General features: G+C 48.2%; 1 protein-coding gene across 3 annotated transcripts in view; it reads right to left on the bottom strand.

Annotated features, from left to right (window-relative positions):
- The window catches only part of exoc6b (exocyst complex component 6B), a 171,569-nt gene that overhangs the window by 36,994 nt on the left and 114,513 nt on the right, over window positions 1-20,062 (bottom strand). For all 3 annotated transcript variants that reach the window (XM_082965346.1, XM_045701642.2, XM_045701644.2), the window contains one exon: window positions 11,501-11,574. In XM_082965346.1, coding sequence (XP_082821472.1) covers window positions 11,501-11,574 — 74 coding nt within the window. The remainder of the gene's footprint in view (window positions 1-11,500; window positions 11,575-20,062) is intronic.

Genomic DNA, 20,062 nt, shown 5'->3' with positions numbered 1-20,062 from the left:
GTCTCCCCTCTCTGACCCAAAGCAGCAGTCTCACCGTCTCCTCTCTGACCCAAAGCAGCAGTCTCACCGTCTCTCCTCTCTGACCCAAAGCAGCAGTCTCACCGTCTCTCCTCTCTGACCCAAAGCAGCAGTCTCACCGTCTCTCCTCTCTGACCCAAAGCAGCAGTCTCACCGTCTCCTCTCTGACCCAAAGCAGCAGTCTCACCGTCTCCCCTCTCTGACCCAAAGCAGCAGTCTCACCGTCTCCTCTCTGACCCAAAGCAGCAGTCTCACCGTCTCCCCTCTCTGACCCAAAGCAGCAGTCTCACCGTCTCCCCTCTCTGACCCAAAGCAGCAGTCTCACCGTCTCCCCTCTCTGACCCAAAGCAGCAGTCTCACCGTCTCCCCTCTCTGACCCAAAGCAGCAGTCTCACCGTCTCCTCTCTCTGACCCAAAGCAGCAGTCTCACCGTCTCTCCTCTCTGACCCAAAGCAGCAGTCTCACCGTCTTCTCTCTCTGACCCAAAGCAGCAGTCTCACCGTCTCCTCTCTGACCCAAAGCAGCAGTCTCACCGTCTCCCCTCTCTGACCCAAAGCAGCAGTCTCACCGTCTCCCCTCTCTGACCCAAAGCAGCAGTCTCACCGTCTCCTCTCTGACCCAAAGCAGCAGTCTCACCGTCTCCCCTCTCTGACCCAAAGCAGCAGTCTCACCGTCTCCTCTCTGACCCAAAGCAGCAGTCTCAACGTCTCCCCTCTCTGACCCAAAGCAGCAGTCTCACCGTCTCCTCTCTGACCCAAAGCAGCAGTCTCACCGTCTCCTCTCTGACCCAAAGCAGCAGTCTCACCGTCTCTCCTCTCTGACCCAAAGCAGCAGTCTCACCGTCTTCTCTCTCTGACCCAAAGCAGCAGTCTCACCGTCTCCCCTCTCTGACCCAAAGCAGCAGTCTCACCGTCTCCTCTCTCTGACCCAAAGCAGCAGTCTCACCGTCTCCCCTCTCTGACCCAAAGCAGCAGTCTCACCGTCTCCTCTCTGACCCAAAGCAGCAGTCTCACCGTCTCCCCTCTCTGACCCAAAGCAGCAGTCTCACTGTCTGTGTCACCATCCTCTGCACACTACACACATTCTCTAAATGTTATCTCTTGTTGCTGTGTAATAATGGCTATGCTGACTTCAGTCTTCAAAACACACACACACACACACACACTAGAGGTGTCAGACACAGCGCAGAACGGTCCTCACAACTGATTTGACATGACCCAGCTCTCTCTCTCCCCCTCCCTCCCTCGGGTAGACAGGTGAAGAGGGGATGCTAGGGAGAGAGGAATAAGTTGATCAGTGGTGTTTCAGGGGACTTCAATAAGGGAAACAGAGAGACAAGGCAGAAGAGGAGAGGGAAGAGGAACAAGCAGTTCCAGAGTGGGATAGAGAAAAAGTGGGATTTTAGCTGGGGGGCCTCTATAAGGGGGGGCTCTATAAGGGGGCGGGGGCCTCTATATGGGGGCGGGGGCCTCTATATGGGGGCGGGGGCCTCTATATGCCCTGCTGATGGACAGACCAAAGGAATGTCACAGACAACCTCTGGATACTCCTTAACAAAGAGGGATGGAGGTGAGGAGAGAGGGAATGAGAGAGGCATGGAGGTGAGGAGAGAGGGAATGAGAGAGGCATGGAGGTGAGGAGAGAGGGAATGAGAGAGGGATGGAGGTAAGGAGAGAGGGAATGAGAGAGGGATGGAGGTAAGGAGAGAGGGAATGAGAGAGGCATGGAGGTGAGGAGAGAGGGAATGAGAGAGGCATGGAGGTGAGGAGAGAGGGAATGAGAGAGGGATGGAGGTGAGGAGAGAGGGAATGAGAGAGGGATGGAGGTGAGGAGAGAGGGAATGAGAGAGGGATGGAGGTGAGGAGAGAGGGAATGAGAGAGGGATGGAGGTGAGGAGAGGGAGTGAGAGAGGGATGGAGGTGAGGAGAGAGGGAATGAGAGAGGCATGGAGGTGAGGAGAGAGGGAATGAGAGAGGCATGGAGGTGAGGAGAGAGGGAATGAGAGAGGGATGGAGGTGAGGAGAGAGGGAATGAGAGAGGGATGGAGGTGAGGAGAGAGGGAATGAGAGAGGGATGGAGGTGAGGAGAGAGGGAATGAGAGAGGGATGGAGGTGAGGAGAGAGGGAATGAGAGAGGGATGGAGGTGAGGAGAGAGGGAATGAGAGAGGGATGGAGGTGAGGAGAGAGGGAATGAGAGAGGGATGGAGGTGAGGAGAGAGGGAATGAGAGAGGGATGGAGGTGAGGAGAGAGGGAATGAGAGAGGGATGGAGGTGAGGAGAGAAGGGAATGAGAGAGGGATGGAGGTGAGGAGAGAGGGAATGAGAGAGGGATGGAGGTGAGGAGAGAGGGAATGAGAGAGGGATGGAGGTGAGGAGAGAGGGAATGAGAGAGGGATGGAGGTGAGGAGAGAGGGAATGAGAGAGGGATGGAGGTGAGGAGAGAGGGAATGAGAGAGGGATGGAGGTGAGGAGAGAGGGAATGAGAGAGGGATGGAGGTGAGGAGAGAGGGAATGAGAGAGGGATGGAGGTGAGGAGAGAGGGAATGAGAGAGGGATGGAGGTGAGGAGAGAGGGAATGAGAGAGGGATGGAGGTGAGGAGAGAGGGAATGAGAGAGGGATGGAGGTGAGGAGAGAGGGAATGAGAGAGGAATGGAGGTGAGGAGAGAGGGAATGAGAGAGGGATGGAGGTGAGGAGAGAGGGAATGAGAGAGGGATGGAGGTGAGGAGAGAGGGAATGAGAGAGGGATGGAGGTGAGGAGAGAGGGAATGAGAGAGGGATGGAGGTGAGGAGAGAGGGAATGAGATGAGGAGAGAGGGAATGAGAGAGGGAATGAGATGAGGAGAGAGGGAATGAGATGAGGAGAGAGGGAATGAGAGAGGGATGGAGGTGAGGAGAGAGGGAATGAGATGAGGAGAGAGGGAATGAGATGAGGAGAGAGGGAATGAGAGAGGGATGGAGGTGAGGAGAGAGGGAATGAGAGGGACATGAGGAGAGTGGGGGATGGAGGACAGAGATGAGTCCAACACGTGCTCTGCTGTGGAGGTGAAGACATATCAGGGCACACAGGGCCATCCTCCAACCACAGTCTTTACCAGTAGGTCTACACTTTACAAAAACATGCTCAATGGGTGACATGTCTGGGGAGTAAACAGGCCATGGAAAACTGGGACATTTTCAGCTTCCAGGAAATGTGTACAGATCCTTGCGCCATGAGGCAGTGCATTATCATGTTGAAACATGAGGTGATGGAGGCAGGCTGAATGGCAGGACGAAGGGCAGGACGAAGGGCAGGACGAAGGGCAGGATGAAGGGCAGGATGAAGGGCAGGATGAAGGGCAGGTTGAAGGGCAGGTTGAAGGGCAGGATGAAGGGCAGGATGAAGGGCAGGTTGAAGGGCAGGATGAAGGGCAGGATGAAGGGCAGGATGAAGGGCAGGATGAAGGGCAGGATGAAGGGCAGGATGAAGGGCAGGATGAAGGGCAGGATGAATGGGCCTCAGGATCTCATCACTGTATCTGAAACGGCCATCGATAAAATGCAATTGTGTTCGTTGTCCGTAGCTCATACCATAACCCCACCGCCACCATGGGGCACTCTGTTCACAACGTTGACATCAGTAAACCGCTCGCCCACACGACGCCATGCACCATCTACCCGGTACAGTTGAAACCGGGATTCATCCGTGAACAGCACACTTCTCCAGCGTGACAGTGACCATCGAAGGTGAGCATTTGCCCACTGAAGTCGGTTACGAAATGAACATTCAATTCTATGGCAACAGCTCTGGTGGACATTGCTGCAGTCAGCATCCCAATTGCACGCTCCCTCAAAACAACTGTGGCATTGTGTTGTGTGACAAAACTACACATTTTAGAGTGGCCTTTTATTGTCCCCAGCACAAGGTGAACCTGTGTAATGATCATGTTGTTTCATCAGCCTCTTGATATGCCACACCTGTCAGGTGGGTGTTTATTTTGGCAAAGGAGAAATGCTCCCTGACAGGGAAGTAAACACATTTATGCACCAAATTTGAGAGAAATAAGCTTTTTGTGGGAATGGAAAATGTAATGTTGCATTTATATTGTTGTTCAGTATATATAGAGCATATTTAAGTTAGGCTCCTTAACCAGGACAGACTAGTTACAGGCTCCTTAACCAAGACAGACTAGTTACAGGCTCCTTAACCAGGACAGACTAGTTACAGGCTCCTTAACCAGGACAGACTAGTTACAGGCTCCTTAACCAGGACAGACTAGTTACAGGCTCCTTAACCAGGACAGACAGGAGAGACTAGTTACAGGGTCCTTAACCAGGAGAGACTAGTTACAGGGTCCTTAACCAGGACAGACTAGTTACAGGGTCCTTAACCAGGACAGACTAGTTACAGGCTCCTTAACCAGGACAGACTAGTTACAGGCTCCTTAACCAGGACAGACAGGAGAGACTAGTTACAGGCTCCTTAACCAGGACAGACTAGTTACAGGCTCCTTAACCAGGAGAGACTAGTTACAGGGTCCTTAACCAGGAGAGACTAGTTACAGGCTCCTTAACCAGAACAGACAGGAGAGACTAGTTACAGGGTCCTTAACCAGGAGAGACTAGTTACAGGCTCCTTAACCAGGACAGACTAGTTACAGGGTCCTTAACCAGGACAGACTAGTGACAGGCTCCTTAACCAGGACAGACAGGAGAGACTAGTTACAGGCTCCTTAACCAGGACAGACTAGTTACAGGCTCCTTAACCAGGACAGACTAGTTACAGGCTCCTTAACCAGGACAGACTAGTTACAGGCTCCTTAACCAGGACAGACTAGTTACAGGCTCCTTAACCAGGACAGACTAGTTACAGGCTCCTTAACCAGGACAGACTAGTTACAGGCTCCTTAACCAGGACAGACAGGAGAGACTAGTTACAGGGTCCTTAACCAGGAGAGACTAGTTACAGGCTCCTTAACCAGGAGAGACTAGTTACAGGGTCCTTAACCAGGACAGACTAGTGACAGGCTCCTTAACCAGGACAGACAGGAGAGACTAGTTACAGGCTCCTTAACCAGGACAGACTAGTTACAGGGTCCTTAACCAGGACAGACTAGTTACAGGCTCCTTAACCAGGACAGACTAGTTACAGGCTCCTTAACCAGGACAGACTAGTTACAGGCTCCTTAACCAGGACAGACAGGAGAGACTAGTTACAGGGTCCTTAACCAGGAGAGACTAGTTACAGGCTCCTTAACCAGGACAGACTAGTTACAGGCTCCTTAACCAGGACAGACTAGTTACAGGGTTCTTAACCAGGAGAGACTAGTTACAGGCTCCTTAACCAGGAGAGACTAGTTACAGGCTCCTTAACCAGGAGAGACTAGTGACAGGCTCCTTAACCAGGACAGACAGGAGAGACTAGTTACAGGGTCCTTAACCAGGACAGACTAGTTACAGGCTCCTTAACCAGGACAGACAGGAGAGACTAGTTACAGGCTCCTTAACCAGGACAGACAGGAGAGACTAGTACTGTATTTTCCAAATCCATTTGTAATCTCACCACTACCTCCGCGGAATTGGGGGGGCCTGCCTGGCTGGGCGGAGTTGGGGGGGCCTGCCTGGCTGGGCGGAGTTGGGGGGGCCTGCCTGGCTGGCTGGGCGGAATTGGGGGGGCCTGGCTGGCTGGGCGGAATTGGGGGGGCCTGCCTGGCTGGGTGGAATTGGGGGGGCCTGCCTGGCTGGGTGGAATTGGGGGGGCCTGCCTGGCTGGGCGGAATTGGGGGGGCCTGCCTGGCTGGGCGGAATTGGGGGGGCCTGCCTGGCTGGGCGGAATTGGGGGGGCCTGCCTGGCTGGGCGGAATTGGGGGGGCCTGCCTGGCTGGGCGGAATTGGGGGGGCCTGCCTGGCTGGGCGGAATTGGGGGGGCCTGCCTGGCTGGGCGGAATTGGGGGGGCCTGCCTGGCTGGGCGGAATTGGGGGGGCCTGCCTGGCTGGGCGGAATTGGGGGGGGGGGGGGCCTGCCTGGCTGGGATCTTGGTTTCCAGGTCTTTTTGCAAATTACCCATCATGCCCTGTCCCAGGACCCCAAATGCAGCGACACAAACAACCTTTGACCTGATTTATTGACCATTCAGCTACGGATTCACAAATACACAGGCAGGTACAAACACACTCACTGTTCCTCACAAGGGGTATTTTCTCTTTGATATGATAATAATAATGATATGGATGGAGAGAAAGAGACAGACAGAGAGAGAGACCGAGAGAGAGGGAGGGAGAGAGACAGAGAGGGAGGGAGAGAGAGAGACAGAGAGGGAGGGAGAGAGACAGAGAGGGAGAGAGACAGAGAGACAGAGGGAGGGAGAGAGAGAGAGAGACAGAGAGGGAGGGAGAGAGACAGAGAGGGAGGGAGAGAGACAGAGAGGGAGAGAGACAGAGAGGGAGGGAGAGAGACAGAGAGGGAGGGAGAGAGACAGAGAGGGAGAGAGACAGAGAGACAGAGGGAGGGAGAGAGAGAGAGAGACAGAGACACAGAGAGAGAGAGACAGAGACACAGAGAGAGAGAAAGAGACAGAGAGAGAGAAAGAGAGAGAGAGAAAGAGACAGAGACAGAGAGAGACAGAGACACAGAGAGAGAGAAAGAGAGAAAGAGAGAAAGAGAGAGAGAGATGAACTATGGCTGCTTCTGAGACCATGTAAAAAGAGGGAGGAAAAGGAGGGACACAAGGGAAGCAAACGTTGAAGAATGAATTAATTTTCCATTAAATGTAATTTTTTTTTTTTTTATCCCCCTTCGGGTCTCTCCGTCAGTGGAGCGGGGAACAAGTGGTAGTGCATCATGGGACAGGCGGGACAAAGAGAGAGAAAGAAAGAAGAGAAGAAGCAATTGTTGCAATAGAAGAAAGGGCTATCCATCTGTCTGTCAGCTCATTCATCACAGTGTGAATGTATATATATATATATATATCCATCTGTCTGTCAGCTCATTCATCACAGTGTGAATGTATATATATATATATCCATCTGTCTGTCAGCTCATTCATCACAGTGTGAATGTATATATATATATATATATATATATATCCATCTGTCTGTCAGCTCATTCATCACAGTGTGAATGTATATATATATATATATATATATATATCCATCTGTCTGTCAGCTCATTCATCACAGTGTGAATGTATATATATATATATATCCATCTGTCTGTCAGCTCATTCATCACAGTGTGAATGTATATATATATATATATATATATATCCATCTGTCTGTCAGCTCATTCATCACAGTGTGAATGTATATATATATATATATATATATATCCATCTGTCTGTCAGCTCATTCATCACAGTGTGAATGTATATATATATATATATATATATATATATCCATCTGTCTGTCAGCTCATTCATCACAGTGTGAATGTATATATATATATATATATATATATATATCCATCTGTCTGTCAGCTCATTCATCACAGTGTGAATGTATATATATATATATATATCCATCTGTCTGTCAGCTCATTCATCACAGTGTGAATGTATATATATATATATATATCCATCTGTCTGTCAGCTCATTCATCACAGTGTGAATGTATATATATATATATCCATCTGTCTGTCAGCTCATTCATCACAGTGTGAATGTATATATATATATATATATATATATATATATATATATATATATCCATCTGTCTGTCAGCTCATTCATCACAGTGTGAATGTATATATATATATATATATATATATATATCCATCTGTCTGTCAGCTCATTCATCACAGTGTGAATGTATATATATATATATATATATATATATATCCATCTGTCTGTCAGCTCATTCATCACAGTGTGAATGTATATATATATATATATATATATCCATCTGTCTGTCAGCTCATTCATCACAGTGTGTATATATATATCCATCTGTCTGTCAGCTCATTCATCACAGTGTGAATGTATATATATATATATATATATATATATATATATATATATATATATATCCATCTGTCTGTCAGCTCATTCATCACAGTGTGAATGTATATATATATATATATATATATATATCCATCTGTCTGTCAGCTCATTCATCACAGTGTGAATGTATATATAATATATATCCATCTGTCTGTCAGCTCATTCATCACAGTGTGAATGTATATATATATATATATCCATCTGTCTGTCAGCTCATTCATCACAGTGTGAATGTATATATATATATATATCCATCTGTCTGTCAGCTCATTCATCACAGTGTGAATGTATGTATATATATATATATATATATATATATATATATATATCCATCTGTCTGTCAGCTCATTCATCACAGTGTGAATGTATATATATATATATATCCATCTGTCTGTCAGCTCATTCATCACAGTGTGAATGTATATATATATATATATATCCATCTGTCTGTCAGCTCATTCATCACAGTGTGAATGTATATATATATATATATATCCATCTGTCTGTCAGCTCATTCATCACAGTGTGAATGTATATATATATATATATATATATATATATCCATCTGTCTGTCAGCTCATTCATCACAGTGTGAATGTATATATATATATATATATATATATATATATCCATCTGTCTGTCTGTCAGCTCATTCATCACAGTGTGAATGTATATATATATATATATATATATATCCATCTGTCTGTCAGCTCATTCATCACAGTGTGAATGTATATATATATATATCCATCTGTCTGTCAGCTCATTCATCACAGTGTGAATGTATATATATATATATATATATATATATATCCATCTGTCTGTCAGCTCATTCATCACAGTGTGAATGTATATATATATATATATATATATATATCCATCTGTCTGTCAGCTCATTCATCACAGTGTGAATGTATATATATATATATATATATCCATCTGTCTGTCAGCTCATTCATCACAGTGTGAATGTATATATATATATATATATATATATATATATATGTTTGTGTCTGTCAGCTCATTCATCCTGCCACCAGCCCATCTGTCTTAGTCTCCCAGCAACACACACACACACACTGGGAAGCGACACACACACACCACAGAATAGCACAGACACACACACCATGGAGCGGTGTGTCGCACAAACACCATAAACACACACACCATACACACACACCCCGCCTCCCAACCCAACCCAACACACACACACCCCGCCTCCCAAACCAACACACACACATACACCCCGCCTCCCAACCCACACCACACACACCCCGCCTCCCAACCCACACCACACACACCCCGCCTCCCAACCCAACACACACACACACACCCCGCCTCCCAACCCAACACACACACACACACCCCGCCTCCCAAACCAACACACACACACACACACACACCCCGCCTCCCAAACCAACACACACACACACACACACCCCGCCTCCCAAACCAACACACACACACACACCCCGCCTCCCAAACCAACACACACACACACACCCCGCCTCCCAAACCAACACACACACACACCCCGCCTCCCAAACCAACACACACACACACACACACACACACCACCTCCCAAACCAACACACACACACACACACACACACCCCGCCTCCCAAACCAACACACACACACACACACCACAGACACACCCCGCCTCCCAACGCACCACACACACCCCGCCTCCCAACGCACCACACACACACACCCCGCCTCCCAACCCAACACACACCACAGCCACACACACACCCCGCCTCCCAACGCACCACACACACACACCCCGCCTCCCAACGCAACACACACACCCCGCCTCCCAACGCACCACACACACACACCCCGCCTCCCAACGCAACACACACACCCCGCCTCCCAACGCACCACACACACACACACACTCTTACAGCCATCTAACCTAGTGCTTCCCAACCCTGGTCCTCCTGTACCCACAAGAGAACACATGTTGATCGTATCCCTGGACAACCACACCTCATTCAGCTTGATGATTGGTTGACCAGTTGAATCAGGTGTCCTTGTCCAGGGCTATAATAACACTGTGTACTGTAGGGGGTACAGGAGGAAACACTGAACCAAACGGCCATATTAACTAGGGCCAGGAGTTGGTCATGTTGTCAGGAAAAACTCCTGATCATATAAATGTATACGCTCAGAGATGCTTCTAAACACACACAGAGAGAGAGAGAGACATGCAGTGACATTACAAGATTAAATTAGCAAAAAATAATAATAGTAATAATAAATATATGTTTATAGGTAATCATATTGTACAACTGAAGATTAACACAGGAGGAAAAGACTGATCTTTTAACTCACACTGTCAATCTTAACCGTGCTAGCTAGCCAAATGTGTCAGCTAGCTCACTGGCTAACCGGTGGTAACCATAGCAACGGAGACAGACTTTCCACCGCCTTTTCAATTTCCAGCAGAAATCAAAAAACCTATTTTAAATCTAATTACATTTTAAAACACAGAATTCAGGAGGGAGAAGCTGTTGTTTTACCCAGACCACACCACTGCCTGACATACAGCTGTAACCAGGCAATTCAGCTATGTAGGGAAGGTTCAACTATTTCTGTTTATGTGGGAAAAAAATTGGGAAAAAGTCTGAATACCTTCCCGAAGGCAGTTGAGAGAGATGCTCTAGAACAGCAGAGATATATAGAGATAGACGCTCTAGAACAGCAGAGATATATAGAGATAGACGCTCTAGAACAGCAGAGATATATAGAGATAGACGCTCTAGAACAGCAGAGAGATATATAGAGAGAGATGCTCTCAAACAGCAGAGAGAGATGCTCTAGAACAGCTGAGATTTATATAGAGAGAGATGCTCTAGAACAGCAGAGATCTATATAGAGAGATGCTCTAGAACAGCAGAGATAGAGAGAGATAGACGCTCTAGAACAGCAGAGATATATAGAGATAGACGCTCTAGAACAGCAGAGATATATAGAGATAGACGCTCTAGAACAGCAGAGATATATAGAGAGAGATGCTCTCAAACAGCAGAGAGAGATGCTCTAGAACAGCTGAGATTTATATAGAGAGAGATGCTCTAGAACAGCAGAGATCTATATAGAGAGATGCTCTAGAACAGCAGAGATAGAGAGAGATGCTCTAGAACAGCAGAGAGAGAGATGCTCTAGAACAGCAGAGAGAGAGAGATGCTCTAGAACAGCAGAGAGAGAGAGATGCTCTAGAACAGCAGAGAGATATAGAGAGAGATGCTCTAGAACAGCAGAGAGATAGAGATAGAGAGATAGAGAGAGATGCTCTAGAACAGCAGAGAGATAGAGAGAGATGCTCTAGAACAGCAGAGAGATAGAGAGAGATGCTCTAGAACAGCAGAGAGATATATATATAGAGAGAGATGCTCTAGAACAGCAGAGATTGTATAGAGAGGGATGCTCTAGAACAGCAGAGAGATATATGGAGAGGGAGAAAAGAGAGAGGGAGTGACATAAGAAAAACAAAGACTTACTTGTCTCAAATCAGAGAAGGCGAGCAGCAGCGTGTCTCCTTGGAAGCCGGGGACCGGCCCCGCTCTGGCAAACCCTGTGGGAACGACAGAACCAATGAATAAATGAGAGAGAGGGGGCGAGAAAGAGAGAGAAATTAAAGAATGGACAGAATTCAGCATGCTCCAGGAGATTGACAGACATGACAGGAGAGGGGGAGAGGAGGAAAAGAGGGAGAGGGAAGGAGAGAGGGGAAGGAGAGAGAGGAGGAATGGGGTCCTCCTTGTTGGAGAGTTTTCCAGGGCCGGTATTCACAAAGCGTCTGAGTAGGAGTTCTGATCTACGATCAGTTTGGCCTTTTAGATCATAATGAATCAGATCACCGTAATTTCTGGACTATTGAGCGCACCTGAATATAAGCCGCACCCACTGAATTTTTCAAAAATTATTATTTTGAACATAAATAAGCCGCAGGTGCCTACCGGTACATTGAAACAAATGAACTTTACACGGGCTTTAACGAAGCACGGCTTGTAACAAAAATAAATAGGCTTTAACGAAACACGGCTTGTAACAAAAATAAATAGGCTTTAACAAAACACGGCTTGTAACAAAAATAAATGGGCTTTAACGAAACACGGCTTGTAACAAAAATAAATAGGCTTTATCGAAACACGGCTTGTAACAAAAATAAATAGGCTTTATCGAAACACGGCTTGTAACAAAAAATAAATAGGCTTTAATGAAACACGGCTTGTAATAAAAAATTTGCAGTAAACAGTAGCCTACCAAGAAAGTCATTGCTCCAGACCAAGCTCCCGTGCAGCAGCTCTATTTCCTTTTCCAACAGCCAGATCAATCGCCTTCAACTTGAAAGCTGCATCATATGCATTTCTCCGTGTCTTTGCCATGATGAGGGTGACAAAATAACTACTGTAATCAGAATGATGGGAAGTTTGAGCGCGCTCGATTTAATCTAAACAGTAAATAAAAAAGTTGTTTGACCTTAACTCGTTCGGCAATTTCATTGGTCTAATGAAAGCTTCATGCCGCCAAAAAACTGAGCACGTCACAGAATGTGGTTTTTTTTAAGAGAGAAAAAAAAAATTCAAGCGGGAAAAATCCATATATTAGCCGCGTCATTGTTTAAGCCGCGAGGTTCAAAGCCTGGGAAAAAAGTTGCGGCTTATAGTCCGGGAATTACGGTACATGGACAGAGAGGAACCTGATCCTAGACTACATGGACAGAGGGGGAACCTGATCCTAGACTACATGGACAGAGGGGGAACCTGATCCTAGACTACATGGACAGAGGGGGAACCTGATCCTAGACTACATGGACAGAGGGGGAACCTGATCCTAGACTACATGGACAGAGGGGGAACCTGATCCTAGACTACATGGACAGAGGGGGAACCTGATCCTAGACTACATGGACAGAGGGGGAACCTGATCCTAGACTACATGGACAGAGGGGGAACCTGATCCTAGACTACATGGACAGAGGGGGAACCTGATCCTAGACTACATGGACAGAGGGGGAACCTGATCCTAGACTACATGGACAGAGGGGAACCTGATCCTAGACTACATGGACAGAGGGGGAACCTGATCCTAGACTACATGGACAGAGGGGGAACCTGATCCTAGACTACATGGACAGAGGGGAACCTGATCCTAGACTACATGGACAGAGGGGAACCTGATCCTAGACTACATGGACAGAGGGGGAACCTGATCCTAGACTACATGGACAGAGGGGAACCTGATCCTAGACTACATGGACAGAGGGGGAACCTGATCCTAGACTACATGGACAGAGGGGGAACCTGATCCTAGACTACATGGACAGAGGGGAACCTGATCCTAGACTACATGGACAGAGGGGAACCTGATCCTAGACTACATGGACAGAGGGGAACCTGATCCTAGACTACATGGACAGAGGGGGAACCTGATCCTAGACTACATGGACAGAGGGGGAACCTGATCCTAGACTACATGGACAGAGGGGGAACCTGATCCTAGACTACATGGACAGAGGGGAACCTGATCCTAGACTACATGGACAGAGGGGAACCTGATCCTAGACTACATGGACGGGGGGAACCTGATCCTAGACTACATGGACAGAGGGGGAACCTGATCCTAGACTACATGGACAGAGGGGAACCTGATCCTAGACTACATGGACAGAGGGGGAACCTGATCCTAGACTACATGGACAGAGGGGGAACCTGATCCTAGACTACATGGACAGAGGGGGAACCTGATCCTAGATTACATGGACAGAGGGGGAACCTGATCCTAGATCAGCACTCTTGGAATTTGATCTTGGGATGAGAGAGTGTCAGAGAAACTACTTTTAGTTGTTTTAGAGGTGAGAGTTACATTTAGATATTTGAACTTGGTTTGGGGGGGGGCAGAGAGGGATTCAACCCTGGTGTCTCTTCTTCTGTGGTGGTTTAGAATTTGAACTTGATGGGTTACTAGGGATTAGTGCGGAACGAGAGGTGAGAGTTTAGTTGTTAGTTACTGTGTTTTCTTAGGCCGGTCAGGTTGCATTTGGGTTACTCCAACTTTGTTAATCCGGAACAGGCGTGAGAAATGCTCGGGCGAGAGAGTTTCCTTGTTGGCGGTTTTTTTCCAGGGACGGGGGTCATTTTGAGTTTAGATGTGCTTCTTGGCTCAAGGTATGATGCGGTAAACAAGGTGTGTGTGTGTTGGGGTCAGACAGGCATAGTAAATGGTTGATGTGATGGTGTGAACCCAGCGTAGCCGAGGTGAAAAAGATTAGCAACAGCCCGACACTGTTGTGTGTGTACCAGTGTCAAATGTTCTCTCCCCCCCACCACAACACTCAGATATTCTCTCTCTCTCTCTCTCGCTCTCTCGCTCTCTCTACTCCAATGCTTCAAATTGGCTGGACGTCCTTTGGGTGGTGGACCATTCCTGATAGACATGGGAAACTGTTGAGCGTTAACAAAAACTCAGCGGTGTTCCAGTTCTTGACAAACCGTTGCACCTGGCACCTACTACCTACCATACCCCTGTTCAAAGGCACTTTAAATGTTTTGTCTTGCCCCATCACCCTCTGAATGGCACACATACACAATCCACGTCTCAAGGCTTAACAAATCCTTCTATAACCTGTATCCTCCACATCATCTACACTGATTGAAGTGGATTTAACAGGACATCAAAACAGGATCATAGTTCTCATCTGTATTCAACTGGTCAGTCGGGCATGGAAAGTACCTAATGTTTTGTACACTGTGTATTTTTTTAAGATTTTTTATTTAATCTTTAACTAGGCAAGTCAGTTAACAATAAAATCTTATTTTCAATGACGTCCTAGGAACATTGGGTTAACTGCCTTGTTCAGGGGCAGAACGACAATTTTACCTTGTCAGTTCAAGGGATTCGATCTTGCAACCATTCAGGTTACTGGCCCAATGCGCTAACCGCTAGGCTTCCCGCCTCTAACCGCTAGGCTTCCCGCCTCTAACCGCTAGGCTTCCCGCCTCTAACCGCTAGGCTTCCCGCCTCTAACCGCTAGGCTTCCCGCCTCTAACCGCTAGGCTTCCCGCCTCTAACCGCTAGGCTTCCCGCCTCTAACCGCTAGGCTACCCTACTGCCCCATAGTGTGCTTGTACACAACTATTGATATTATCTATACTTTTTAAACAATATTATTTTGGGGGGGGGATTTGTCGTCCATCTTCATTCACGTTTTTAAACATTATAAAAACCTTTTCATTGTGACAACACTTCAAACTTCAATTATTTGTAAATACAACTAGTGACAAGTCAGCTACTTGGATCACTTTGCCAAAGACTTTACGGTTCATTCTGAAAGTATACAGACCCCTTGACTTAAAAAAAACCCCAACATTTTGTAACATTACAGCCTTATTTTCAAATGTTTTTTTTTTTTTTCCCCCTCCTTTCATCAATCTACAGACCACGTCTAAATAGCATGTCAAATTCCCATGATTTGTCAATCTGTGTGGGACCGAACAGCTAGCGTAAAGATTTCTAATGCTTCCCCAATCTGGACGACCTGAATTGATATGGTGAAAATTTATATTGCTCAATAGCTTTGTCCTCCTCAGGAACTCAACTTCAAGTTCCTCGGCGTCCACATCGCCAACAAACTAACATTGTCCAAGCACACCAAGACAGTCGTGAAGAAGGCACGACAAAACCTATTTCCCCCTCAGGAGACTGAAAAGATCTGGCCTGGGTCCTCAGATCCTCAAAAGGTTTTACAGCTGCACCATCGAGAGCATCCTGACGGGTTGCATCACTGCCTGGTTATGGCAACTGCTTGGCCTCGAACAGCAAGGCACTACAGAGGGTAGTGCGTACGGCCCAGTACATCACTGGGGCCAAGCTTCCAGCCATCCAGGACCTCTATACCAGGCGGTGTCAGAGGAAGGACTTAAAGATTGTCAAAGACAATCCAGCCACCCTAGTCATAGACTGTTCTCTCTGCTACCGCACGGCAAGCGGTAACGGAGCGCCAAGTTTAGGTCCAAAAGATTTCTTAACAGCTTCAAGCCATAAGACTCCTGAACATCTAATCAAATGGCTACCCAGACTATTTGCATTGCAACTCTCTGTTATTATCTATACATAGTCACTTTAATAACTCTACCTACATGTACATATTACCTCAATTACCTCGACACCGGTGTCCTATTGTTATTTACTGCTGCTCTTTAATTATTTGTTATTCTTATCTGTTACTTTTTTGGGGGGGTATTTTCTTAAACTTCATTGTTGGTTAAGGGCTTGTAAGGAAGCGTTTCACTGTAAGGTCTACTTACACCTGTTGTATTTGGTGCATGTGACAAGTAACATTTGATTTGTGGGGAAAAAAACGGACTAACTTGCCTGTCTAAAGAAAAGGGTGGACAAAACAATGATCCTGCTGCTCTGATTTGATAGACCGAAGCTCTCTGTTTATATTTCATCCAATCACATCTCACCGTCCTTCTTTCAGTTTGCACATGCAACAACTGTAATTTAGACAACTACTGACCACAACTACCGACCACAACTACCGACCACAACCACACAACTACCGACCACAACTACCGACCACAACTACCGACCACAACTACCGACCACAACTACCGACCACAACCACACAACTACTGACCACAACTACCGACCACAACTACCGACCACAACCACACAACTACTGACCACAACTACCGACCACAACCACAACTACCGACCACAACCACACAACTACCGACCACAACTACCGACCACAACCACACAACTACTGACCACAACTACTGACCACAACTACTGACCACAACTACTGACCACAACTACCGACCACAACCACACAACTACTGACCACAACTACTGGCCACAACTACTGGCCACAACTACACAACTACTGACCACAACTACCGACCACAACTACCGACCACAACTACCGACCACAACCACACAACTACCGACCACAACTACCGACCACAACTACCGACCACAACTACCGACCACAACCACCGACCACAACCACACAACTACTGACCACAACTACTGACCACAACTACCGACCACAACTACCGACCACAACTACCGACCACAACTACCGACCACAACTACCGACCACAACTACCGACCACAACCACACAACTACCGACCACAACTACCGACCACAACTAATCAACTACTGACCACAACTAATCAACTACTGACCACAACTAATCAACTACCGACCACAACTAATCAACTACCGACCACAACTACCGACCACAACCACACAACTACTGGCCACAACTACTGGCCACAACTACCGGCCACAACTACCGACCACAACTACCGACCACAACCACCGACCACAACCACCGACCACAACCACCGACCACAACCACCGACCACAACTACCGACCACAACCACACAACTACTGGCCACAACTACCGACCACAACCACCGACCACAACCACACAACTACTGGCCACAACTACTGACCACAACTACCGACCACAACCACACAACTACTGACCACAACTACTGACCACAACCACACAACTACCGACCACAACCACCGACCACAACTACCGACCACAACCACCGACCACAACCACCGACCACAACCACCGACCACAACCACCGACCACAACCACCGACCACAACCACCGACCACAACCACCGACCACAACCACACAACTACTGACCACAACTACTGACCACAACTACCGACCACAACCATACAACCACTGACCACAACCACACAACTACTGACCACAACTACTGACCACAACTACCGACCACAACCACACAACTACTGACCACAACTACTGACCACAACTACCGACCACAACCACACAACCACTGACCACAACCACACAACCACTGACCACAACCACTGACCAACCACACAACTACTGACCACAACTACCGACCACAACCACCGACCACAACCACTGACCACAATTACTGACCACAACTACTGACCACAACTACTGACCACAACCACACAACTACTGACCACAACCACACAACTACTGACCACAACCACACAACTACTGACCACAACTACTGACCACAACTACTGACCACAACTACTGACCACAACCACACAACTACTGACCACAACCATACAACTACTGACCACAACTACCGACCACAACTACTGACCACAACTACTGACCACAACCACACAACTACTGACCACAACCACACAACTACTGACCACAACCATACAACTACTGACCACAACTACTGACCACAACTACTGACCACAACTACTGACCACAACTACTGACCACAACTACAACTACTGACATAAATGAGCATTAAATTACCCCAACCTCTAACTCTTGAACCGTTCAAGCTAGATACACCAAACCAACTTTTACATGTTTAGGTTATCCTAACTTCAAATTCTTTAAAACTTTTTGTCAACTATAACTATATAAATGTGCTTAAATTAGCATAAAATAAGCGACCAACAGTAACTCTTGAACGGTTCAAGTTAGCATCACCAGACCAACTTTCACGTGTTCAGGCTATCCTATCTACTGCCAACAGTAACTCTTGAACGGTTCAAGTTAGCATCACCAGACCAACTTTCACGTGTTCAGGCTATCCTATCTACTGCCAACAGTAACTCTTGAACGGTTCAAGTTAGCATCACCAGACCAACTTTCACGTGTTCAGGCTATCCTATCTACTGCCAACAGTAACTCTTGAACGGTTCAAGTTAGCATCACCAGACCAACTTTCACGTGTTCAGGCTATCCTATCTACTGCCAACAGTAACTCTTGAACGGTTCAAGTTAGCATCACCAGACCAACTTTCACATGTTCAGGCTATCCTATCTACTGCCACAATAAAGGTCAATTTCTCCTTCCTGGAAAATGACCATCTAGTTATTATATGGTACCCAAGTACAGCTGATGGAGGGATTCAACGTAAAGAACCAACACTCTGGTACGACCCTGTAACCCAGTCCGGTGGGGTGTGTGTGTGTACTCTGTGTGTTAGCTGTAGTGTGCTGTAGCGAGTGTGCGTGCTGTAGCGAGGGTGCGCGCTGTAGCGAGGGTGCGCGCTGTAGCGAGGGTGCGTGCTGTAGCGAGTGTGCGCGCTGTAGCGAGGGTGCGTGCTGTAGCGAGGGTGCGCGCTGTAGCGAGGGTGCGCGCTGTAGCGAGGGTGCGCGCTGTAGCGAGGGTGCGCGCTGTAGCGAGGGTGCGTGCTGTAGCGAGTGTGCGTGCTGTAGCGAGGGTGCGCGCTGTAGCGAGGGTGCGCGCTGTAGCGAGGGTGCGCGCTGTAGCGAGGGTGCGCGCTGTAGCGAGTGTGCGCGCTGTAGCGAGGGTGCGCGCTGTAGCGAGGGTGCGCGCTGTAGCGAGGGTGCGCGCTGTAGCGAGGGTGCGTGCTGTAGCGAGGGTGCGCGCTGTAGCGAGGGTGCGTGCTGTAGCGAGGGTGCGCGCTGTAGCGAGGGTGCGCGCTGTAGCGAGGGTGCGCGCTGTAGCGAGGGTGCGCGCTGTAGCGAGGGTGCGTGCTGTAGCGAGGGTGCGTGCTGTAGCGAGGGTGCGTGCTGTAGCGAGGGTGCGTGCTGTAGCGAGGGTGCGTGCTGTAGCGAGTGTGCGTGCTGTAGCGAGTGTGCGTGCTGTAGCGAGGGTGCGTGCTGTAGCGAGGGTGCGTGCTGTAGCGAGGGTGCGCGCTGTAGCGAGGGTGCGCGCTGTAGCGAGGGTGCGCGCTGTAGCGAGGGTGCGTGCTGTAGCGAGGGTGCGCGCTGTAGCGAGGGTGCGTGCTGTAGCGAGGGTGCGCGCTGTAGCGAGGGTGCGCGCTGTAGCGAGGGTGCGTGCTGTAGCGAGGGTGCGTGCTGTAGCGAGGGTGCGCGCTGTAGCGAGGGTGCGTGCTGTAGCGAGGGTGCGCGCTGTAGCGAGGGTGCGTGCTGTAGCGAGGGTGCGCGCTGTAGCGAGGGTGCGTGCTGTAGCGAGGGTGCGCGCTGTAGCGAGGGTGCGTGCTGTAGCGAGGGTGCGTGCTGTAGCGAGGGTGCGTGCTGTAGCGAGGGTGCGCGCTGTGGCGAGGGTGCGCGCTGTAGCGAGGGTGCGT

This window comes from Salmo salar, chromosome 18 (assembly GCF_965601325.2).
Source record: "Salmo salar chromosome 18, fSalSal1, whole genome shotgun sequence".
NCBI lineage: Eukaryota > Metazoa > Chordata > Actinopteri > Salmoniformes > Salmonidae > Salmo > Salmo salar.
Note: the sequence above shows the minus strand (reverse complement) of the source record. Positions and strands in the feature narration are given on the sequence as shown.